Genomic DNA, 26,225 nt, shown 5'->3' on the forward strand with positions numbered 1-26,225 from the left:
GTAAAACCCAAATGTACAGATATTAAAGCATGGAACATGACGTTTTTACTTTTAAATGAGTGCATGCTTATCAAAAGAAGTAAGATATTTAATGAGGGGCTATTCCTACATCTGCTGGATAGCCTCATAAGGGGTTAAATACAGTAGGTGGAAACATGGCATCTATAGGTTGATTGAGTGAAGAGAAAAAGAGACAATGGAAGTCACAAAGGGAAAAGGAAGGCACTGTCAAGTCTTCTGTGAAAGAAAAAAAAAGAAAATTAGCCTTCTGTAAAGCTGGTACATTCCTCTGCATGCATGCAGTACATCAAGTCTTAGCAAAATAACCATATACAGGTAAGCTGTACATGCAGATCCATACCCACACAAATAGCAGCCACACAATATATAATGCATTTCGGATTCATTTGCAATATCCTTATAACACAATATTTGTTTTATGTATAAATAAATGATAACACAAACATCTGTCACAGCAGAGATGTTTAATTTCAACATGATCATGAAAAACAGGAATATTAAAAATAAACATTCTTTTCAGAACAGTTTTCATCAAACATACTAATGGGTAAAAAAAATCAAAAAGATGTTTATAAAAACAGCAATCTGCACCCTAAAAGTCAGACACACACACACACACACACACACACACACACACACACACACACACACACACACACACACAGAATGTCATTCTGTGATATGTAAATTACAGATGCAGGTGGACTGCAACTGCTATTTTTGATCAAATTAGAAAATAAACCTCTCTTCAAAACTTGTTTGATTTTACTGAGACAAATATAATTACAAAAATGGTTTTCATATTTTTCGCTTCTTCCATTCTGGTTCCTTATCTTCTTCCTCGTCTGATTCCGATTCTGCAAAAACTGGCTCTGGCTGAGTTCTGTGAAAAGAAATAATAATAATAATTATTACTGCATTTTATTGCAACAGGTGAAATATCTTAGTGTGATTTCCCTAAATATGTACAAGTGAGCATAACCTACTTTCAACTGATCTACTAATCAACATGTACAAAACCTTTACAAAATGTTCCTGCAGCATTCATTTTATGAAGAGATTTTTTATCATGGCTCTGTTGAGCAATTTCAAAGATATTGCCGGAAACCTTTCATGCAATATAAACAGAAACATTAGCTTGCAGTAAGCCAGTTATGTATATATCTGGCATTTTTAACCTGTGTAAGGACTGAACAATATGAGTAAACATTATGAAAACACTAAACATCATAATGAAATGATACAAAGTAACATCCTATGCGACCTAGTTAAATATGCACTAGTCACAGCAGGCCGCGGTTAAAGATTCACATAAAAAGTAGGCACAACTGAAGTGGTAATTACTCAATATGTGGATAAAAATGTTAAGGAATCATGTGTGAAATCAATGAAACAGTAAACAATCTAAGACAGAATAACATGCCAAGACCGTAAAACCAAGTGTTAAAGTGCTTACACTGTCATTAAAGGACTCACTACCTCCGGAGAAGGAATGGGCGCTAGGAGAAATAATATATATGTAACATATCAGCTGATTAATAAAGAACACATTCTGCAATGAGAAATTATTGATATATTCTCCTCTGATATTCTCAGACCATCGTGTTTTGGAATTTTTTCTGTTCTGAACTTGGGGGAAGCCAGACTTCCAGCTGGCATTTGCTATAATATCAAACATTGTATAAGTGGGACATACTTAGTGCTGCACAACTTGGTTTGATCTGATCCAGTAAGAGGCACAATCTGCAACACGAATTAAATTCTAAAAATGCAGTAAGATCTTCTAACAGTGCAAATTAAAAGGCAAATCCATCCACAGCTGCAACAGCAGCAGGCTATCCAGATACAGAAGATGGCAGAAAGATAAGCACCCACTGCCAAAAGCCCACAAGCAGATTAATCCATGTTCCTTGGATTTCCTTCAATGCCTTGTGTTTTTACATTATTTCTCTGTACCACCTACATTTTCATAATGTACTTTATTGTAGCTATAATGTCTGTTATAACTATGATTGTCAATACAAACTATTCCAGTATTATGTAATTTAACTGCCTTTGTGGTGCTTTTCTCCTTGGGCCTCCACTGAAAATGGGTTCTTCTTGGCCCAGTGGATTTTCTCGGTAAACAAATGCCAATAATACATAAATAAATAAAATTAACAGTACATATGAATTGAATATAGAGTAAAAATCTCAAGCAGAGAAATTAAATTTACCAGCAGGCTGGAGGTAGAAAAAGTCCTAAAGGCACGAGCTAAGAAGACTAAGTGTCAGAAAAGGTCCTACTCCTTGGTTCAAGAAATAACGCTTGGAGAAGGCTTAAGCTGATAGCATGCGGTCACTGCACAAAAATGTGCAACGGACACTTGAAAAAGCATACAGTAGAAACAACCAGGCTCCCTGTGTAGCGGCCTTAGCAGAACTTTTCAGTGGGCAGTTTCTGTTTGATGGCAAAACATTACACAACTAATAATGGATTTGGAAATGGTTTGCTTAACTAATTCAAGATCCGTCTTCCCAGGAGCAAAGAAGACATACCGCTACTCCTTCTTCCTAGCTTCAAGCATCCTGTTATGGTACAGTATGAGCTGGTGGCTTAAGTCCAAAGTATAAAGAGGTCTATCATCTCTTGACTGTGCCTCACAAACAAAACATAAAGATGGACTGACTGGATTAAAGGCAAATCCGATACCACCTTTTGGGGGGGGGGGGGAGTTATGCCTACAGGACACCAGATCTTTGTGAAAGATAAAAGAATGTTCCCTAAATAAAATGGGTCCTTCACTTAAAATATTGTGTGAGCAGAGGTAATGTACATTAAGGAAAGCATTCAGTAAACCATCCAATTAATATGGGGGCTTGATAAGTCTGTCAGTCATGAAGATCATGTCAGTTTTGAAAGTAAGATGAAAATGTAGACCCCCCCCCAAAGCAACTACTTATCCAGCAAGTTATGGGCTGTAGTCTTGCTCTCCACAGAATCATACTGTGTAAAGATACCAGAAACATGCATCCTGATTGTGGAATAATCATGAACTACAGTGAACTATTATCTGAGGCAAGTCAAACTTTCCTACAAACTAAATGACTGAAGAAGCATATTATACTTTTCAAACCAAATAGAGAATCTCTTCCACTTTGCAACGAATGTCTGATGAGTGGAAGGCATTCGGGCACCCATTACCACCAAATCTCCTGCTGGAAGATCAAGGGAGAGCAACCAAGCTAAAGGACAAGCTAGGCCCTGAGGCTGAAGAAGCTGTCCGCCCGAGTCAATGTGAAGTTCCCTGGTTCATGCAGGAACACCCTTCTGTACTACCAACAACAAAAGAGCCTGAAACCAAATCATAAGTGGCCACAATGGAGAAAAAGGGCTGAAGCCTACAATTTTTTTTCTGTGAATTTTGAGATGAGGTGTGAGATTGGGTCTATATCAGAAGATCGAAGTTTCAAAATTTTGAATCTGATATGGTCGACATCATATGATCGAAGTTTTGAAACAACACATCTTTTAACAGAGATTTCCATACAGTGCAGAAACAGAAGATTTCCCTTTTCTGCACTGTAGTCCGATCTCGGAGTTGGTATATTTAAGTAGCGGGGGGTGTGAGGGAGCTTAGCCCCCTGCTTAGAGCATTTAAATGGTTTGTTTTTGTAGGTTGTTGTGTTTTATTACATTTCCGAAGTTTCAAGACTTTGATCATATGGTGTCGACCATATCAGATTTGAAGTTTTGAAACTTCGATCATGTAATGCAGACCTGTGAGATCAGAAGATTGTGGAATACCATACACAAATCCTCTCTGCCACTGGACAGAGACAGAAACACTATGTCTACTCATCAAACTAGATGTTGCCACACTGGAAAGAGCAGAAAAGATGGAGAGCCACTTTTTCTCAGATACTGAAAAGCCAATCTCAGAAGTACCCCTTTCCCAAAATATGATAACTAGGCAGAATTCTCAAATTTTTAGCCTCAGGAGAAAGCTGAAACTGTGGTTTAGGGAATCCATCAACACATTCATTTACCTCCAATATATGACTGGCAGTCAAAGTGAAACCACAGTCTATGAGCCTCTGTACATGGGTGTACAAACTTCTCATACCCTGTTTACTATATTTTTTATAACAGCTTTCTGTCACAAGCTGAATTACTACATGCAATACATTCATGAACAATATTACCACCACATAGTGAAAAGTAATGAAATGTTGTGACTTTACATAAAATTAGCCAAATTAAACATGCAGACGGTGCTACTGCATTTACTAACTTAACACATGAAAGTATTTTAATGAAAACCTTAACAAGTAAACATACAGAAAACTACATAAAAACAATGGAATAAACTTCAGGCTTACCAATTCAGGATTAGCGTAGGCATCAGCAGTGTTATGTGGAAGTATATAAAGGCACACTGTGTTCAGGCAGATATGTATAACAGCTATTTAGTCAGCCCGCAGCCTGTACAAGTATAAACTGTATTTAATATTAGAATAAGAAATTCTGTACAGAAGTCTTCCTTGCAAAATGTTCAAAAACTAAATCAGCAGTCTAGAATGGCATGGGTAAACACAGACTAATGTTTAGGGATGTAGCAGATCACCGCCAAAATGTTTTTTTTTTTTGTTGTGCAAACCTTAAGTTGCTGCTATAAAATAAAATATTACTAGAGTGACAGAAATGGAGAGAACCTCTCTGAATGAAGATAGTCGAGATCATCATCAAAGGGCATTCTCTTTGTTAAATTATCCTATTAATAATAATTTAAAATGTACTCCAAACAAGTCAACAAAGACAGCATGACAAAACACTGAACTGTGTACTATGCAGTGTTATTATGTTCGTGGGTAGAAAACAAGAGACAGCTATGACAAAACATTGAATCGCGTACTATGCGGTGCTATTATGTTCATGGGTAGAAGACAGAGACAGCTATGACAAAACATTAAATTGTGTACTATGCAGTGTTACGTTCAATGGTAGAAGACAAAGTGTGCAATTTACAGGCAAACGTACAAAGTTTGGGAGTAATGATGGTGCTTTATAAAAATACATACTTTAAGAATTTTAATTATTTATTTACTCTTTGTTGACTGGGTTAGTCCTACAAAACTTGTAACCTCTTTTCAGTAGAGACCTGAGTGGTATTTATACTACCTGCTTACAAGGAAAATTCTAAGGCACAGGTTTAACATGCTTAGCTGAAGGTTACTGGTCAGTTTTCAGCATAGGACACATTTATTAGAAAACTGGGTAGTTCCTAAGAAAATGGTACTGTCGACAGATAATCCCCCTGGTAAGAGTCAGCTGCTTTTCATTTTCATATGACAACTTCATAATGGCAACAGAACTGACACACAAAAGACTTCCATCATCAGACAGGCCTTGTGACCTTAAACAAGTAGGAATTTTTTGAGAAATAATCTACTGAGTAGCAAGTTTAGAAACCTACAGCTTAGCAGTCTAAGTAAATCTAAACATTTATTTTTATTATTTTACATTTGTTGACCGGGTTAGTCTAACTGGATATATGTCCATTTTCAGTAGAGGCCCGGGGAGAATAGCTCCAAGAGGTGGAATAGTAGTAGGAAGTTACATTAAATAAATTTAGAACAGGTATAAAAATGTGTACAGAGTTGGCTAGAGAAAAAAAAAAAAAAAACTTAAGATGACATATCATACAAAAGACAAATAAGCAAGATTTGTTAATTTTACATCAGATGGCAGGTTAAGGTATACAAATGTATGCTTACTTACAGTAAGGTAGAGGATGAAAACTTTTAGTGCAAGTAACACTATAATAGAGCTGAGAAATAGAAGTTATGTTCTTACCATAACGTTCCATGTTAGTTGTCTTCTTCTCACCTTCTTTCTTGCTGGATGGGTTCGGAGCCGACCTCGGCTCCGACTCGGCCACTCTAAAAGCTCGAGAGTTGGTTCCACCGGCTCGAGGCTCCCCTTATATCCCACAATGCTAGGCGGTATTACCTCAGATCTCGTTTGTAAGCTATGCCCAGCCAAAAATAACTCCAGAACCACTGGAAAAAGGAAAAACCCACCTCTATAAAAGGAAGGGAAAAGGTGACCTGAAAACTTGATGAAGGAATATATGCACAGTATAGCATATACCTATACACAATAGAGGTGGTAGAAAGAGAGGTCACAATCAAACTCCTCTAGGTCTGTCCAGGCTAGGGGGAAGGAGGGTGGGACGCAAGAAAGAAGGCGAGAAGAAGACAACTAACATGGAACGTTATGGTAAGAACATAACTTCTATATGTTAAGTTGTCCATCTCGCCTTCATTCTTGCTGGATGGGACCGCGTCCCTAGCACCTTGTCCTGGGTGGCCTATCGGAACAGACTCTTGAGAACAGTGGAACCAAAGTTAGCTCTATGTCTAGAGGCTAAATCCAACTTATAATGAGAAATGAAAGTGTGAGGAGTAGCCCAAGTAGCCGCTGCACAAATGGTGTCAATAGGCAGCCTGTCTTGGAAGGCTATAGAAGTAGCCAAAGCTCTGGTGGAGTGGGCCTTAGGTTTGTTAGGCAGCTTTTGGTGTCTAATTTCATAAACAAAGGAAATCAGAGATGTTAGCCATCTGGAGAGTGATACCTTCGAAACTGAAAGTCCCTTTCTGCCTTCTGCATAAGAGACAAACAACTGGTCAGTTTTCCTGATCTGTTTGGTTCTATCCAAATAATACCTTAACTGACGATGAACATCTAGCCAATGCAATTTTTGTTCAGACCTGTGAGAAAAGTTAGGAAAAAACACAGGGAGGTCAATGCTTTGATTTAGGTTAGACGCAGAGGCTACTTTAGGTAAAAAGGATGGATTGGTTGGTAAAGACACCCTGTCTTTATGAAACAATAGATACGGTGGTCGACTGCTGAGTGCATGAAGTTCTGAGACCCTTCTAGCTGAAGTAATGGCTACCAGAAAGAGAGTCTTCCAGGATAGCAATTTCAATGAACAGGAAGCTGCAGGTTCGAAAGGGGGAAGAATCAAAGATGTGAGAACTAAATTAAGGTCCCAAGAAGGAGGAGGATCTCTTATAGGAGGTCTGAGAAGAAAAACTCCCTTCAAAAAAGCTTTGCAAAGCTTGTGAGACATGATGGCAGAATCTGAAATGCCCACATGAAAGTTAGAAACAGCTGCCAATTGGACTTTAAGAGTAGAAGGAGATGAACCTGCATGGAAGAGTTCAGCTAGAAAATCAAGGACTATTTGGATGGAAGCAGTGAAAGGATCTATGTTCCTTCCTTGAGCCCAAAAGGCGAAACGTTTCCACTTACTAAGATAAATCTTCCGAGTGAAAGATTTATGGGAAGCTATCAAAATATCTCGGACAGAGTGAGATATTTGAGGAAGCCTGGCTAAGGTTGGAATTGGAGGAACCAAGCAGTGAGGTTCAGAGAGGGGAGGGAGCGATGTAACTGACCCGATTGATGGATCAAAAGATCTGGAACTAGGTCCAGATGCCAAGGTTGCTCCAACAGAAATTGATGTAGAAAGGGGAACCAAACCTGTCGAGGCCAGTAAGGAGCAATGAGGATCAATGAGACCTTCTGAGCGATAGCTTTCTGCATCACTTGAGAGATTAGTGGGAAGGGAGGAAATGCATACAGAAGTCCCCGGGGCCAAACTTGGACTAGAGCGTCTCTGCTGGGCTGGCCTGGCAACGGGAATAGGGTGAAATAATCTCTGCACTTGCTGTTTTGGGGAGTAGCAAAAAGGTTGCAGCAAGGCTGACCCCACTTGAGAAAAATTTTCTCCAAAATAGAATCTTTCGGAGACCACTCGTGAGGCATGAGGATAGCTCTGCTCAACTTGTCCGCGATTAGATTGGACTTCCCGGGGATGTGCGTTGCTATCAGAAACCACTGAGAAGAAATCGCCCATTGCCACAGTCTGAGTGCTTCTCGACATAGGGGATAGGACCTGGTTCTGGGCTTGCAACGCTAAAAGCACTGCTCTCATCTCTAGAACATTTATATGCAAGTGGCATTCGTCTGGTTGCCATATGCCCTGGACTGTTCTGCCCTGATAATGCCCCCCCCACCCGATCAGGGAGGCGTCCGTTGTCAGAGTAGCAACCGGAGGGGAAGGAACAAAGGGTCTTCCCAGGAAGAGCTGAAGGGAAGAAATCCACCAAAGAAGATGATTCTTGCATGCTTGCGTAATCATAATGGTGTGGGACATCGGAAGTTGCTGGTACGACCATTGTGTGAAGAGCATCCATTGAAGGATTCTCATGTGGAATCTGGCTAATAGAAGTAGAGGGATAGCAGCCACCATAATCCCCAGTACTTTCAGAACTAATCTGGCTTTGACTCTGTTGCTGTGGAAGAGAAGGGAGACCAGTTTGCGTATGTCTGCTATTCTTTGGTCTGTTAGTCTCGCAGACATGTTGACTGTGTCTAAATTTGCGCCTATGAAGGTAATAGCACGACAAGGCGACAAAACAGACTTTTCACAATTTATTGAGATGCCTAACTTTTGACAAATGCGAAAGGTGTAGTCTCTGGCCATTAGAAGAAGATGCTTGGTAGGAGCTGTGAGAAGCCAGTCGTCCAAATATGGAAACACCTGGAATCCTTGACGTCTCAGGTGAGAAGCTACCACTGCCATGCATTTGGTAAACACCCGGGGGGCAGTGGTGAGACCAAAGGGCAGGGCTCTGAATTGAAAGTGACTGGTTCCCAGCCGGAAGCGGAGGAATCTCCTAGAGCGTCTGTTCATTTTTATATGATAGTACGCATCCTGGAGGTCTATAGAGCACATCCAGTTTTCCTTTCCCAATAGGGGTAGGATGGATTGTAGCGTGACCATCCAAAATCTTGTTTTCTTGACCGACTTGTTCAAGATACTGAGATCCAAAATGGGTCTCCAGTCCCCTGTTTTCTTTGGAACCAAAAAGAATTTGGAGTAGATTCCGGATCCTTGCTGGTCTGCTGGCACTGGCTGAATGGCTCTTTTTGCAAGCAACTTTGATATTTCCAACGCTGCTTGATCCCTTTGAGCGGGTGGAACATCTGGAAGGGATTTTTTTGATTGATTTGGAATACGAAAGAATGGAATGGAATAGCCTTCAGAAATGATGGACTGTACCCACTTGTCTTGAGTTAGGGATCGCCAGGCTTCTGGGTACAGTGACAATCTTCCCCCGACTGCCTCCGAAGGTGGACAGTCGGGCAACACCTCAGGGATGCTGGAAGGGCTTATCGGAAAAAGTTTCTCGATTGCCCTGGTTCTGCGGACCCCCCCTGCCTCTAGGGCGACGTCTACCATAATTGTTCCCCCCTCTGCCTCTGGAGGGGAACCGACTCTGTGCGTCAGGCAAAGTCCCTTGAGATTGTTTGCGGAACCACATTTTCCCACTTTTCTGACCTTTGGGGTAAGGCCTAGAAGGAGTAGAAAAACGGACTCCGACGGCAGAAAGAGTTTTGCCATCCGTCTCGCACCTCGTCAAGGTTTCTTTCACTTGAGGACCAAAGAGATGATCCATCAAACGGGAATTAGTGAAAGACGTTTTAAAGGGTCCGCAAATTGCATAGCCGCATCCAGGCATGCCGGCGTAAGGCAACACCTGTCCCTGCGGCTCTGCTCGCTCCATCAGCCGCATATGAAAGGAGGCGCATGGAGGAGTTAGCTATAGAGTTTAGGGTAGCCAGCTGAGCGTTCATCTTGTCCTGAAAACCCGCAGCTGTAGGATCCTTCAACATCTCACTCGCTTCCTTGATCAAATCTCTTTGAAGACGAGTGAAATGGCATAGGTAGTTCAGCGAACGCATAGCAAAGGTCGCTGACGAAAACATCCGCTTCCCGTACCTGTCCATAGACCTAGATTCCTTGTTAGGAGGATGGACAGGCACCGAAGGATCAGCTAGTTCCTTCTTAGTGGCAGCAGCTACCACCATAGCATCCACAGAAACTCCCTTGGTCAGAAATTGCTTATCTGCTGGTGCTGTGATAAACTTTGAAGGTCTCCTGGGGGTGGGGTCCACTGAGTCAAGAGCCGTCCAAGCCTTTTTTGCTACCACCTGCATGAGGGGGTCAAAAGGGGGGGACACCCAGTAGGTGGAAGGGCGAGAGCCAAACGCCTCAAGATACACAGATTCATCCTCCGAAGGGTTAAGGGCTGGCCAATTTCCCCTCTGTTTCAGGATCTCTAGAATGTCTGCAAAGGAGACATCTTCAGAAGGGGAACGGGGGGAACCCTCGGAATCCTCTAAATCTGTGTCAGAGGTGACAGACTCAGGTGAGTCTATGTGCTGCCTCTTACACTTTCTCTTCCTAGGGGGCTCCCCTGCCAATTCAGGAGAGGCCTCGGAAGAGGATGAGATCCCCACAGGGGATTCTTGAGGAGCTGGCTCTCTGCGGTCTGGGATGAGGGAGTGAGTAGACATAACCTATGGCACCGAAGAGGGAGGGGCGGATAGAGCCGACTGTGGAGTTGAACCAGGTTCCAACACACTCCGCATGACCTCGAACGCACCCCTGTCAGGCAGAGCCAGAGGTCCCCGCTCCGAAAAGCTGAGAACCCCCCTCAGCACCGACAGTGATGGCTCCGAGGCCGATGTCGGAGCCAAACTCACCAGCGCCGAAGCACCGAGAGGGAGAGCGGGGTCGGACAAGGGTCCGATGCCACTCACCCCCTCGGAGCCGACGAGGGAAGTCCGGCACCGAGATTCTTCAAAGGAAGAAATCGGAGCCGACGACGGAGCCGAAGACAACTGTATCGGTTCCGACGCTACCACAGTCTCGGTTCCAAAACGCCTCGGCTCCGAGCTCAAAGGAGTCGGAGGAGGAACATTTTGAGGGATAGGGTCAAGCATCGACTGATGAGTCGGGCTCTGAAGCATTTGGGCCAGTGCCTCGGACTTAAGAAGTCGACTCACTACCCTCTGAAGGTCATGATCCAAAAGCCTCGATGATCTAGAGGAGTGAGATCTATGGCTCCGTTCAGACAGCAAGGGAGACGCTGGAGCCGAATGAACGGAGCCAAGGGACAGTGACCTAGACCTCTTTCTAGATGTCGGCTCCGATGGCCTGATCGGAGCCGACCCAGGAATTTCCAATGCCTCGGCTCCAGCCGGAGCCGAGGGAACCACAGAAGCTGTAGTCCGAGACTCATCGGCTCCAGCCGGAGCCGATGAAGCAGTAGGTTTCGAAGCCTTAGGCCTCGACTCAGAAGCTGGAGTCGAGGACCTAGAAGCCTTAGAGGGTTTGCCCGAAGTAGCAGTAGGGGAACCCTCAGGCTTATGCAAACCTCTTAAAATAAGTTTGTTTTTTCTTTCCTGCAGGACTCTAGGGCTGAAGCCATGGCATACAGCACAAGAGTCCTGCAGGTGTAAAGGTCCCAGGCAGTATACATAAGAAGTGTGACCGTCTGTCAGAGACATTTTCTGACAGCACGAGTCACACTTCTTGAAGCCTGAGACCTTCGACTCCTTAGACATTTTCAAAGAAAAGTGTAACCACACACACACACAAACACACCGATTACACTTCTCACAAGGTTACCTAAAAAAAAGAAGATTAGTTCTTTTTTAGATCCCTAAAAAAAAAAAAAAAACACATACACTCCACTAAGGGGATGGAAGGGCCCGAAGGCCTGAGGGAAGAACTAATAAGTTCTTGTGGAAAAAAGGGTGGATAAACAGGAAGGAAAGGGTCAAAATCCACTAAATTAAGGGAAATAACTATAAAAGACTAAATTAAGGGGGTTTAAATTCACTATAGATTAATCTATAATAACTGACCTGAAGCCGGTAGAAACCATACACCTCGATCGCTGTAGCGGCAAACGAGATCTGAGGTAATACCGCCTAGCATTGTGGGATATAAGGGGAGCCTCGAGCTGGTGGAACCAACTCTCGAGCTTTTAGAGTGGCCGAGTCGGAGCCGAGGTCGGCTCCGAACCCATCCAGCAAGAATGAAGGCGAGATGGACAACTTAACATCTCTACTTTAGTACATAGGTAGTGGTTATTATTCAAGTCATCACTAGTAGACATCGTAGGACAGAAATAGAGGAGAAATAAAGGGAGTGGGAGATAGGGAAAAAAATTAGATGTTAGTCAGGGTTAGAGCAGGGACATAGCCAGTGCGTTTTAAGCTATTCCTTAAGATATTGTGGAAGAAAGAGAAGAGAGCTCATTATGAAGCTAGTTCCAGGTTTTTCCCACTGTGCTTGAGAATAATGCATCTCCAGCCTTGTTGTTAGATTTGGTAGTGGAAACTAGAAGCTTATTAGATGAGCGTAGTGTTGCCAAGTTTTTGTATAGAGTAATCAGGTTGGCGAGGATTGGAGTATTCATAGGGTGGTAGAGAATATTTTGGGTGATAGCAAGTTGTTGATAAAGAAGTTGATTTTGCAGTTCTAACCATCTCAGCTGTCTAAGGTTGTGACAGTGATGGGTTCTAAAAGTGGAGCCTGGGGCGAATCTGGCAATGTTATTATAGCTGGTTGCAAGTTTGCTCGGGTTACTTTTAGATAGATTGGCATAAATGGCAGAAGCATAAACCAGGGTAGAGGTAAGGTGGGTCTGGGCAATGGTAGTTCTAGCCAATGGTGTGAGAAAGGTTTTGATTCTATAAAGGGAGCCTAGTTTTCTGTTGACTGGTTTTATAGTAGCATTAATATGATCATCATAGTTAAGGTGGTGGTCTATTGTAATTCCTAAGAGACGGGTTGTAGAGTCTGGGGATATATAGTTCCATTATTAGAGGTTACTGTAAAGTGACATTGTGGAGATTTTTGGATAGGAGTAAAAAGCAATAGTTTGTTTTTTTGAGGTTCAGGAGGAGGCAATGTTGCATAAACAAATTTTCAACATTATTAAATACTGTTTGGGTGAGGGACTGGAGTGAGGAAATGGAATTAGCAGCACAGATTAAAGTAGAATCATCTGCATATTGTATGCAGGTAGCTTGTGGAATGTTAGCTTTAAGATCATTGATGAAGACAGAAAAGAGAAGGTGACCTAATATAGAGCCTTGGGTTACTCCAATGTTAACAGGGAGGGGTGTTGATAAAATTGTTATCCCAGAGAATAGCTTGTTGTCTGTTATCTAAATAGGATTTAAACCAGAGTATTGCCTGTGGGTCAAGTGCAAGGACTGTTAGTGTATCAATAAGTAGGTGATGGTTAACCATGTCAAAGGCTTTTGACAGGTCAATAAATAGTGCTGAGGAAATTATTATTGTGATTTTTGTTTATACAGTCAGAAAAGGATAGCAAGGCAGTGGTTGTACCGTGGTAGGGCCTAAAACCATGCTGACAGTTAGCAAGTAAGTTATTAGAAAGAAGGTGGAAGAATAGCTGACAGTGGATACATTTTTCCATTATTTTTGCTATTGGGGAGAGTAAGGCTATTGGTCGGAAGTTAGAAAGTTCAGTAGAAGAGCCACCCTTATGCAGAGGGATGATGTGTGAGACTTTCCAGATAGAGGGAATAGTTCCTTCTGTAATTGTTCTGTTTATAAGGATGGATATAGGACAGGCAATGACTTTAGATGCTATTTGTAGGTATTCAGCTGGTAGACGGTCAGCTGAGGGGGTGCATGGTTTGAGTTTTTGAAGGAGAGAGCAGATGAGGGATGTAGGTACAGTTTGTACATGAAAGGAAGGAGTTGTGCTATTTATGTTGTCTGATAGGCTAGTGTTAACAGTGGGTAGTGTATTAGCTAGATTTTGAATTGCTTTGGTGAAGTAGTTGTTGAAGGCATCAGCAATTTGCTTAGAGTTTTTCTGGGTAGTACCTGATGGAGTGGGAGTTTTAGACTGCCCTGGCTGAGGCAATTTGTTAACGCCTGACCAGAACTTTTGCGGTTTATGCTGGTGGGTTTGTTGTAGGTGATGGCAGAAGTTCTTTTTGTCAAACAGAATTTCCTTTTTGGTAGTTTCTTAACTGTTTAAAATAAAGATTGTCTGCTGGGTTTTTAGAAGCTCTCCAGTTGGCTGATATTTTATTAAGTAGGAGGATCTTTTACCTAGTTTCTTTAGTGAGACATGTAGCAACTTTGGTCCTAATATGGGTAGAGCGCGAGGGGGCATGGTAATCAAGGATTTGAAGGAATTTTGTATTGAAGTAAGATACTGCTTCATCCAGTTGAAGATGATATAGAGGTGACCAGCCACATGCGTTAAGTTCATTTTGGAAGGTCTCTGAATTAAAGTGTTTTTTAGAGCGTGAGTTTTGAAAATATTTGGATTGGGGCTATGGAGTTTTTGTTTAATTATATAGGTTAGAGAGTGGTCACTAATGTCGTCTGGAAGGGTACCTGGTTTGTATGTACTAGGGTGATTATTTATAAGGATCCAGTCTAGTATGCTTTCATTACTGCTTGGTTTGTGGATTCTAGTGGGGTGGTTATAATTTGGGAAAAAACATAAAAATTTATGTGGGTGGTAGGATTACGGGAGCTGCAGGAGGCCGAGTCTATACTGAAGTCACCTAGCACTATGGTTTCCTGAGGTAAGTGAGTGGATAGGCAACTGAGGATACTTTCAAGAGTATTAATATTATTTCCAGGGGGAAGGTAGGAGCAAATTATATAGATAAATTTACAGTTGTTGATTCGAAGTTTTGACAGTAAGGATTTCTGCATTAGTATTTGAGGCTTGGTACGTATTGAAAGTTGCAACTTGAAGTTCAGATTTGTAGAGAATGGCTACATCCCCACCCTTTTTGGTCTTCCGATCACATCTTAGAATGTTATATCTAGGAGGAGTAATTTCCTGGTCCTGAGTAGTAGGTTTTAGCCAAGTTTCTGTAATACAGAGGATGTCAAATAAGTGTACTTCTAAAAGTGCATGAAGGTGGGTTATTTTATTGTTTATACTACAGATGTTGAGATGGGCTATCAGGAGAGAGTTAGAGGGTTTTCTAGGGGTATGGGTATTGGAAGTTTGGTTCTGTGGTTCTATGGTAATGTTATTAATGGGGCCAGGGTTTGGATGAATGTCACCATCCAATAGAGGGTGTTGTTGAGGTCTTTGTATAATCTTTAGGAATTTATAACAGTTATTTAGGGCTTTCTTGTCTTGGATGTAGATAATATGGGAGGATCTATAGTACTTTGGAAGTATACAGATGGAAGTGGAGGTTATGTTTATGTGATTGTGGGAGTATATCTGAGAGACTGATTGTGTGGGGAAGGTGAACTTCACTAACTGACCAATATTCACAGATGGTTTAGAGTATATGGAATAGTTACTGAAGCTAGAATAGTTATGAGTAGTTGGTGTGTATAACTGGTCTTAAGCATTTGGATCATGAGGAGGAGAAGGATAGGAGATAGAGTAGATTGAGGGAGACAGTGTGCCGTAGGATATAATATAGGTAGTGATAGGAGAGAAAGATGGAATAGCAGTTTGTATGTTATTAGCAAGTATAGTTGGGGTGGAGAAAGTAGAGAGAGTTCAGCTTTAAGGAGTAGTAGGAAGTGGAGGTGTGGTAGTTAAGGAGACATCAGTGGTTGGGTGATGGGGAAGGGGAGTGGTTATAGAAGTATAAGATTAACTGCACTGGGGTGGTTGGGATATGGGGGTAGGGTAGGGGAGCGGAGTGAACCTGCAGGGCAAATGGAGCGTGTTAGAACAAGTGAAGATAGAGCAGCAGAAAAAAAGTATCAGCAACAGTTATGCAACAACTAAGGTAAATGGGTAAGTAATGAATACCTCAGGGAAGCAAGACTAGAAAAACAAAAAGAAACGAGAGATGATGATATAACAAGGAGGGAGTGGATATATAGAAGGTAAAGTAAGGTGGAGGTATGTTACTTTTAAAAAACAAATTGAATAGTCCAGCCAGCTTCATATAGTGAAGCCACAGGAGAATAGTCTTGTTCTAGGTGTGCTATGTGTAGGTGCTGCCACCTAGCAGTAAAAAATGGAAGAACAAAGGATGGTAGGCAAAAGAAATATACTGGACCTAGTATGAAGTAAGAGGTTTGCAGGGTTTAGAGACATGAGGGAGGAGGCCAGTAGCAAGTGGTATGCAGTAGGCTGCTTAAAGAACACACACTAGGGATGCCAGACAAGCACAATATATGGGAATTAAAAGTAGCTTAAATAACATATCAGCGGCAGTTTTTATGGGTTCATACATTCACAAACAGTTTGTATTTGGGAGTCCTCACAGTAGGTAGGTAGTAGGAGACCCAGGCAAGCAGGCAATTTCTGGGAGTTCTTCCAGGTTTAAGCAGGAGGTATTCCTTTTAGGTGTATAGGCAGGAAGGGAGCACAAGGGGTGGATTACTGTAAATATAAAAAAAAAAAAAAAAAAAAAAAAAAAAAAAGGAGGAGAAAGACACAGTGGGTTAGGATATGTAGGAAAACCGAAGAGAGAGTACACAGTGATAGGCACAGAAGTAGTAGAAAAGTCAGATGAAGGGGATAGAAAAGTAGCATGCGTAAAGTAAGGAAAAAGATGAGTTATAAAGAGGTTGAGGAGTAGAAATAGTTGGGAGAGTAGATACTAGAGGTGGTAGAAGACAAGAGTAGTGAAGATTACAGTACAGCAAAAGGGCAGGCAGTAATCACACTAATAGTACAATGTAGTCACTTTACAGTCAAGTTAATGGAGAAAAAGTAAAGGTTTGGCAGCAGAAAAAGTACAATGAGTAGCATTTACAAACCAATACCATACAGTGTAAAACATAATTAACAAACCACTTTGTCTATGGTGAAATACATGTCCAGCAACTTACAAAAGTGCCACTCGACTGCCCAGGCTATGCCCTATGACATGCGGTATGGCAGAATATGAGTCATGCTAATTTACAACAATTCTATGATCCCGCCAAATTCGAGCAACCCAATCCTAAAAAACTAAACTAGAGAGACAACACAAGTTCTATATTATTAGAAATAGAGTTGCATAAGGAGTTGAGTAAACCTACCAATCGTGCTATCTTCCCGCCAAATGCGAGCTACCTAAGCCCAAGAAACTATACCAACAGAGAAATAAAGCACTAATGCTACATTAATGAAAAACTAGGTCATTGCATGTGGCGTTGAATAAGCCCCACCAGCACTGCCGAGTCTTTTGTAGCTAGAATAAGGTTTGAGAGGTAGCTGCCAACATGTTAACGTGTACTACTACAGACATTGCCCCTTTAGGAGAGACAAATCAGGCATGTATGACGCCTGGTGATTTAGCACAAATAGCAACCTAGGGCTTTCAGCGTTTATTGCAGAGAGGTAAAATAATGGTGTAAGAACAGCAATTACTAAGTATAAATGATTTCCCAAACAGAGCCCCTTTAAGAGAGACTGCTGTGGTATGTGCAACTTCCTATGGTCTATACCTTTGACTAGTCAGCTTATTTCACTCTTTGCATTAAATAGGACAATAAAATGGAGTAAGCTGCCAATTGTCACATATAAACGATGTCCAAGTGCAAGCACTGAAGCAACAGTTTGTGTTATTCACCATTAACAAGTGTCCGCCCAGGGGCACAAGCATTCTCTTCACAGATTCACGGAAGGAAATGCAAATCAGCTGTTTTGTCTGCATGGACTGCGAACATATGGGGAGCTGGTAGTAGCCAAAGGACATTGTTATTAACCTTGTGTCATTCAAAGGGGATCCAGTATCTGTCTACCTGGGACGACATGATTGACAGACCACGATGCTTTGCCAGAGATGGTCTGCACCTGTTGCCCCTGGGATTCAGGCTACTGACTAAGGCTCTTGCCACCCCTATAGTGCCTTTTTTAGGCACAGTTCAAAGGACAAAACCACCACCGTAACAGGTACAAGCATGCAAAATCTGAAGGTAATGCTACTCAATGCTAGAAGTCCAAACATCAAAATGCAATCTCTCGAGGCTGTCCTAAAAATGGAGAACATCGATATCAGTGCAGAAACTGAGACCTGGTTCAAAGATCCAGAGAGCACCCCTGCAATACCATGCTACAACTCTTAAACTTTTCTGCTACCAAGCCATTATCAAAACACTAAAGGTGGAGGAGTGTACATATTCACCAAGGATATTCACACCACCAGGTTAGTTGCCCAACACAATGCGTTTGAAATTCTCCAGGTGCAACTAACACTAGGTAAGACTGCAATCCAAATTGTAGCTTGCTACAGATCCCCCACCATGCCCCAAGATTCTCACTACACCTTTCTAAACATACTGGAAAATATTAATATACATCCAAACACCCTAATACTGGGTGATTTCAACTACCCTGCCATTAACTGGGATAACTACTCGTGCACCAACACCTTTGCCCAACGTTTCTGGAATTCATAAATTCCAATGTCTGGATCAACTAATCCATAGTACCAGCAGGGGCTCCAATATCCTAGACCTGGTAGTACCAACATGGTAAATCAATGCTCCACACCTATGGTCACCCCCTTGTTGGTCAGGTCAGACCATAAGCTAATCACCCTTAACATTTACATCCCACCCCCACCCCTCAGTAAGGAAATCTCCATAAAAAACTTCTCCAAGGCCAACTTCACGCTACTCAAGTCAGAAGTTGGTGGCCAGAAGATGGTGGTCTACCCACCATCTCCCTCAAGAAACTATCATCTTAGGTGATTTCAATATTGACTGGCAATCCTGTTCTGGCAACAATCCAACCCATCATGTACACCTTCATGGCTTCACCCAACTAGTGCAGTCACCAACAAGGATAAATAAAAACTCCAGCAAGCACACTACCCTGGATTGGATACTAGTCAGTAAGAACTCCCAGTCATATATAACAGGCTGCTTACCAGATAGCCTCAGTGATCACTCCCCAACATTCCTACTCAAAAAATACCTGTACCAAGCTAAACCTGTCATCTATCGTCAAATACGTAAAAAAATAAACTTTAACCCACTCACATTCATCTCATCCCTCAAAGAATGTAACTGGCATGCTCTAAAGTACCTCAGTCTAGATGACGCAGTTGAATTTTTTAATACTACCTTCCTGAACATCCTTAATTACCATGCCCCATAAGATTTTCCAGAACCAAAGCACAACCCTCCCCATGGCTACAGAAAACCACTAAGTCAGAAATGAAAAACAGGGATAAAGCCTGGGAGCACTGGCGCAAAACCAAAACCCTCGCAGCTAGACAGAAATTCCTAGAACTACGCAATAGAGTCAAAAAGCTAATAAAACGGGACAAATTCCAACACTACCAGTCTGCCCTAGACTCCTCACAACACAGCCCCAAACAATTCTGGTCCTCCATAAACTCCATCCTCCACCCAGGTAAAGTCAGTACCCCTCCTCCTAACATCCCTCACTCCTCAGAAAATATTGCTACCTCATTCAACACACACTTTAACAAACCATACTATCACTAGCTAAACAACACAACCCCCCTTCCCCTCCAACCCACACCTTCAACTAGTAATCTCCCCACTGCCTTCTCTTTTACTCCTGTACCTACCTCCAACATAAAAAAACTCTTAACTAAACTTAAACCCACCAAATTAGCAGCAGACAACCTCCCAAGTGAATACCTACAAATCGCAGCTGATGCTCTGGCCTACCCAGTATCCATCTTGATTAACCGATCTCTGTCAGAAAGTTACGTTCCCACATTGTGGAAAGTCTCACATATAATGCCCCTCCACAAAGGGGGACCCTCTGCAGAACTAACCAATTACCGCCCCATAGCTATTCTCTCTCCACTCTCCAAAATACTAGAGAGATGCATACACTCTCAGGTCTCACACTACCTCCTTACTAACAACCTCCTTTCCAGTACTCAGCATGGTTTCCGACCAAACCATAGCACCACCACTGCCTTACTCTCCTTTACTAACACTATCCTTCAGCATGAAAACAATGGCTATCTCTCCTCTGCTACTTTCCTAGACCTATCTAAAGCATTTGACATGGTCCCTCACAAACAACTTATCTCTGTCCTCAATAACCTATCCTTCTCACAATCAGTCACCAACTGGTTTCAGAGTTACCTGTCTGACCGCCAACAATCCGTTGTATGGCAGAATGACATATCTCCCCAACTACCTGTCTCCATAGGGGTTCCCCAAGGATCCATCCTTGGACTCCTACTTTTCTCTGTTTACACCAATAATCTAGTCTCTGCCACCAAACATGGCACACTCATCCAATACGCAGATGACTCGACCATCATCTGCTCAGCCCAGTCCCTACACAAACTGCAAAAAGTCACACAGGAAGCCTTTTCCTCTGTTGAAACATGGTTATCCGATGCCCAATTAATACTCAACCCAAACAAAACTAAACTACTCATCTTCCAACCCACCAAACATACTCTAAACAACTCTCACTTTAACATCACAGCAAAAGACAACACCACTATATACCCAACTGAACAGACCAAATTGCTAGGAGTGGAAATAGACAATAAACTAAAACTTGACATTCACATATCCATGACCATAAAAAAAGTCCACAAAAAACTAGGAGCATCATACAGAAATAAACAATTTCTCACCAAAGCAGCAAAGATTTCTATAGCAAATTCCTACCTTATCTCCACCCTACTTTATGCCTCTCCAGTATATACCAACCTAAGGCAATGTGATCTAAACAAGCTAGAGACCTGCTACAACAAAATTGCCAAATTCGCCACAGGGGCATCCTACCATAGTCACCACTGTCTCTCACTTGCTGAACTGGGCTGGCTTGAACTCCCTCACCTCCTTCAGTGGTATCAACTCTCACTCACCCACAAACTAGTAAACCATCCACTAAATGTCCCATCCCTCCAGAATCTACTCCAACCCTATCGCACCACCAGACCACTAAGATCCAGCAACAAAAATCACTTGCAGATCACTAAAGACAATAACTCTGCTGGTGAAGCACTATTCTCTTGCGCCATAGCCAAATTATCGAACTCACTCCCACCCACAATTACCTCCGTACCATCATGCACCAACTTCAAAACTTTATTAAAAGTGCACCTAAAAACATGCTGGCTATGCCCTTGCAACTCCCACTCTACTATCATCCACCCCATCCAACTACTACCTTTCTTTCCACTCCACTAACTACCTTGATGATAACAAGCTCAGATGCTCATAAGCCTAGTACTTATTATACAGCAGGAACTTCTCATTGTTACATTTGTTAATGCCTGTTATGTACTTCACAGATAAATATTCTAGTTGTCTACTGATGTACTATGTTCTTCATCTGTAAATACGTTGTAAGTAATTTCTATGTTAAATTGTTAATCGCTATGTAATCCAATATAACTACTGTCTGTTTATTTTACTGTGGAGCTTTTCTCCCAGGGCTTCTGCTGAAAATGGACCCACGTCCAGTCGGACACTCACGGTCAACAACTTTAAATAAATAAATAAAAATAAGTTACAAACTTCATGACATCCATGCAGACGGGAACTGAAAGTTCGACTGCCGAGTCCTACACTAAGGCACTGTACGAGCACATCCACTCATGCATGAATTGTGCCATCCCGAAGAGAACCAAGATGCTTTCCTCCAAAAAAAGGAATCCAATCTGGTGGTCCCCTGCCATAAACAAACGTTACAACAAAAGGAAAAAAAACTGTTGCAGAAATGAGGAAAATCCCAGGATGCAAAAAACTCCCTTACCAGCCTCAGTAAGAAGCTGAGATCCTTCATAAAATCCTCCAAAGCTAGTTACGAAAATAAAATTGCCAAAGATTCCAAAGACAACCACAAGGCATTCTATAACTATGTCAAGAATCGAAATGACAATGCTCAGATCTGGTCTGAGTTACAACAGAATGGCATTAAATATACTGATCCCAAGGATATTGCCAATATCCTGGCAGATCGATTCAGTGCCAACTTCACCCCCCTCTCACCCCCTAAATGTCCTATCTCAGTACTGGAAGATTGCCAAATTCCGGTAATAAAGGCCACACAGGTAAAAAACGCACTCTCCAAAGTTTAGAATACAGCATCCATGTGACCATGAACCAGATGACATCCCGGGCTGTGCACTACATGAACTACAAAATAAACTGGCACCTCACCTATGTGTCATGTTTAATCATACCCTCACCTCAGGCTTCGTGCCCACTGACTGGCACACAGCTACAGTTATCCCACTTCACAAGGGGGGATCCACCTTGGATCCCGGGAACTACCGCCCCATCAGTCGGACGAGCCTGATCTGCAAGGCCATGGAACGTATTATCATGGAACTTAATGACACTGGCAACCTTAAAATACTGGACTCCACACAGTTTGGGTTCGTGAAGGGCCGTTCTTGTCTCCTGAACCTTATTGACTTCTTCAAATCAGTCTCCAGAGCCGTGGACGAGGGTAAGGCAGTCCACACAGCCTATCTGGACCTCGCCAAGGCCTTTGACGCCATCCCCCACTCTGAAATCATAGATAAATTTACTAAGCTGGGCATTAATCCCTAGGTCACTCGATGGGTTGCCAACTGGCTTACTGACAGAACCCACACTGTAAAAGTAGCTGAAACCGAATCCAGCTCCAGACAAGTGACAAATGGAATACCTCAGGGTTCAGTCCTGGGGCCTCTCTTGTTTGGCATCTACTTCTCTGAAGTACAGGCCAACACTAAGGGACTGTGGTTAACAAAGTTCGCAGATGACTGCAAACTGGGAGCCATTATTGAATCCCCAAATGATGTGGATACTCTACAAAAGGGCCTTACAAATACAGATGCTTGGTGCCAGAGCCATGGGCTCAAGCTCAATGCCAAGAAATGTATAGTTAGCCCCTTTGGGAAAAAACATGTACCCGTGAATTATCACATAGGTGGCAGTACACTAAACACCAAAAGTGTGATAAGAGACTTAGGGACACAGGTGGACAGTGGTCTTACCTTCAATAACCACATCGCCACAACAGTCAGGAAATCCTTCTGTGTGGCACACCTCATCACTAAGGGCTTTTCATCCAGAAAAAAGGAGGTCATTGTCCCACTGTACTCATTCCTCATTAGACCCATTATAGAACACAACGCCCCATTTGGTATGTACCTCTCAAGACATCTGCAACAACTGGAAAGGCCGCAGAAATACCTCACTAAAAGAATCACAGGCCTAAAGCAGATGTCCTATGCTGACCGCCTTAAAAAACTCCAGCTATACTCTGTCGCATATCATCTACTCCGAGGCGATCTCTGCTTAACATACAAGGCCATGTCAAACCCAGAGCTGTTGGACATGCTACACTTAAAGAAATCCCAATCCCTCAGAGCCACACGCTCCAGGGATCTAAATCTTGTCATCACAATAAACAAAACATGCTGGAGAGATAGGTTCCTGACCCAGAGACTCCCCAGACTCTGGGACAGACTGCCCATACATGTCAAGCAGAGTGCCTCTTTGGCCCTCTTCAAAAGGAACCTTGATGATTGGATGGGAGAAAGGAAATTCACCCCGGGGATCAAGTCAGTCACCCTGCTAGATAGGGGTTCAGGGAAGTAAATAGTGTGGGAAGAAATAGCCAGGGAATTGTTATGGCTAGGTTTGTATACGCCCTGGGGCCAATAGCCTAGTACCAACCTATGAACCTATGAAGAACACGTCTAAAACCTATTAAACATGTGGTACTTAACATGCACCTGTATAATGATAAGCACACTTTCCCAATCGCTGTTGCAGAGTTCAAAACAAGTTAGCTATATCATGCATAAAACACGAAGCCTAACAGATTAAACAAATAACACAACTGATAACAGACAAGCACTCTGTAATTACAACCTACCAGGAGGCGATTCCGAACAGCCTGACCGCGAGACCGATACCGGGGAGATGTTGAGCGCAATTAGAGTATTTTAAAAATGGCGCCACTGTATTGTTACATCTAGAAATAAACTCTGGGGGGAAGGTAGTTAACAGCGGAGGGGATATAAAAAGAGGTAGTGATAGGTTATGAGGTAAGTGAGAGTGGGTGGGGAGAAAGTGAAACACCAGAGGCGGTATGCAAGTGAAGATAGAGCAGCAGTACAAAAGTTTCATATTCTTTCTTAGAGAAACCATGCTGTTTAAAGTGATTTTCTGACATTATGATATACAGATCGTTACTAGGCTAACGGATCTGGGGTTCCTTTCTAAACCTACCAAATTTTCCTGAAAAAATAATGATGCCTTGCATCAAAACAGGATATTGAGCATATATTGCAGCATTTGATGAGTCAAGTGCCTCAAAGCATTCTTACACTTGTCGACAGTTATGTATTTGGCCTTTTTTTTATTAAAATGTTTCTTAATCTTTTTTTATTAATCCACAGCCCACATAAAATTAGCAATTACTATTGTGATGTTAACTTAACATGTGTTGCATCTACAGACTGTAATGGAGCACCGTCGGGCATGTGTGTTGGTGGGCCCATTAAAGTCTATCAACACAACACATTTTTCATACAATGAAGCCTCCAACATTAAAGTTTACTGTTTTGCCTCAGTGACATCAATGTATGCAAATCATATTTTTGAAAGTCTTTTTCTTGTTGAACTACAACAAGAAAATGCTTTGTAAGGGGTAAAGGTGCTGTTCAGCAGTTTTAGCACCACATGGCTGTTACAACAATCTTGCACTAGTACTGTCAATCAGCTGACCTATCAAACTAACTGAACAGCAAGAAAGCTGTCAACAAATCACTGTACGAGACATCAATAAAATGAAACCATGAGAAAACTTGGTATTGGGGGTATGATACAATAATGAAGATGGCATTCAGGTTCTCCTTTCCAACAGGATCAAGCAGTGTGAGGGAAGTCAGCAATCACATGGTGTCAGAAAGGGGTGGGGTCATTTACTGAAGATTAAGAGGACACAACAGACAAATATTTAGGCAAGTTTGTAGAGGGAGGGGTGGAGTATGTCAAGAGTTGATTACTCAAGTCACTCCCCACTCATCCACCCTTCCCTCTTCTCTGCTCATGGCTAGGGAAGCTTCCCTCCTTTGGGGTGGACAACCCAATACAAATAAAGCATGTCCAGTCATTAAACTCTTCAGTCTGTTACTGTGAAAAAAATTAATGTCCTTAGCATATTGCTTTTGATTTTTAAGGAAACAAAAAATGAAAACTAATAAAAATAACTGATTTACTTATCTTTTATTGACTGTGTTAGTCCTGCTAGGCTAGTGGCCTCTTTTTGGACCAAGGAAAATAGCAGCTCATTTGTATATGTGTTTCAAAAAAATGAAATTAAAAAAGTCATCTCACAGGCAACTCCAAAACACCTGTAGAAGGCATAGCACAGCTGTGTAGAATATCACTTGAAAGATGTATTATTATTCCTTGAACTTAATGGAGTGAGATGCATAATGGGCAATTTTTCTTATATGAATAAATGCATTTGTTTAGATCATGTCTTTTTGAAAATGTGAGATTTAAACCTATAACACAACCCACAACACAATATTAATAAGTTCATAGGTGATTACTACTCTAATGACCTTAGGGGGTCTTTTTAAGGCTAGCCATACTTCCAAAGGTGACACTCAAACCATGTATGTTGTATCTGTGATGTCAACAGCTTAACTACTACGCCATCTCACAGCTAGTCTAAGAATTACTAAATTAATTGCTAAACTGAGGAAACTTGCATCTGATTTAGACAGGTGTGTGTTTACTATGCTTTATATTAGGGATTATGGGCATTTTTTTTAACTTCTGTTCATTAATTTCTCACTTTCACAATATTTTGTGCATTCAGCATGAATGGTGCACTGAGAACCTCTGGTGGTTGGCCCATGTATTAATATCTATCGCATTACTGTCCTTATCACTACTATCAGGCCTATTAAATATCAGGCGTAACAGAGCCAGAGGTTTCAAACCATTAGTTAATACAGTTGTCATGTATATACAGTACAGTTGTGTAAGTAAAACTTACCACATCGGTAGATGTTAGAATAATCACTGGTGCGATACACTAAACTATATGGGTTATATTCTGCCTTGGATATAACAGCTGGCCAGCTTCCAAAAGCTTTAGGGCACCTTCCAAACACCAAACCTGTCAGGCAGCTTGAGCTGAGCAGACTAAAAGACAAGTCTGGGCATGAAGCCCTTTGGGGCTTTCTTGTCAGCAGACAAAGGGAGGCTGAGCCCTGAAAGACAATGTTAGGAACTACAAAAAATAAATGTCCACACCATGGCATAAGGAAAGCACATAAAAAAGGGGGGTGGAGGAAGGGAGTGGCTTCTGCAGCAGTGATCATTTGAATATCTACTGTTACAATAAATTTTACTTAC

The 26,225-nt window shown here is 42.0% G+C and overlaps 1 protein-coding gene across 1 annotated transcript in view; it reads right to left on the reverse strand.

The window, feature by feature from the left end:
• Window positions 1-470: 470 nt before the first annotated feature.
• Window positions 471-26,225, reverse strand: part of WDR70 (WD repeat domain 70) — a 2,546,720-nt gene continuing 2,520,965 nt past the window's right edge. Inside the window, exon 18 of the mRNA XM_044069907.1 lies at window positions 471-904. Within this exon, the coding sequence (XP_043925842.1) occupies window positions 820-904 (85 nt within the window). The 3' untranslated portion in view covers window positions 471-819. The remainder of the gene's footprint in view (window positions 905-26,225) is intronic.

This window comes from Protopterus annectens, chromosome 1.part0 (assembly GCF_019279795.1).
Source record: "Protopterus annectens isolate FY-2018-M chromosome 1.part0, PAN1.0, whole genome shotgun sequence".
Taxonomy (NCBI): Eukaryota; Metazoa; Chordata; order Ceratodontiformes; family Protopteridae; genus Protopterus; species Protopterus annectens.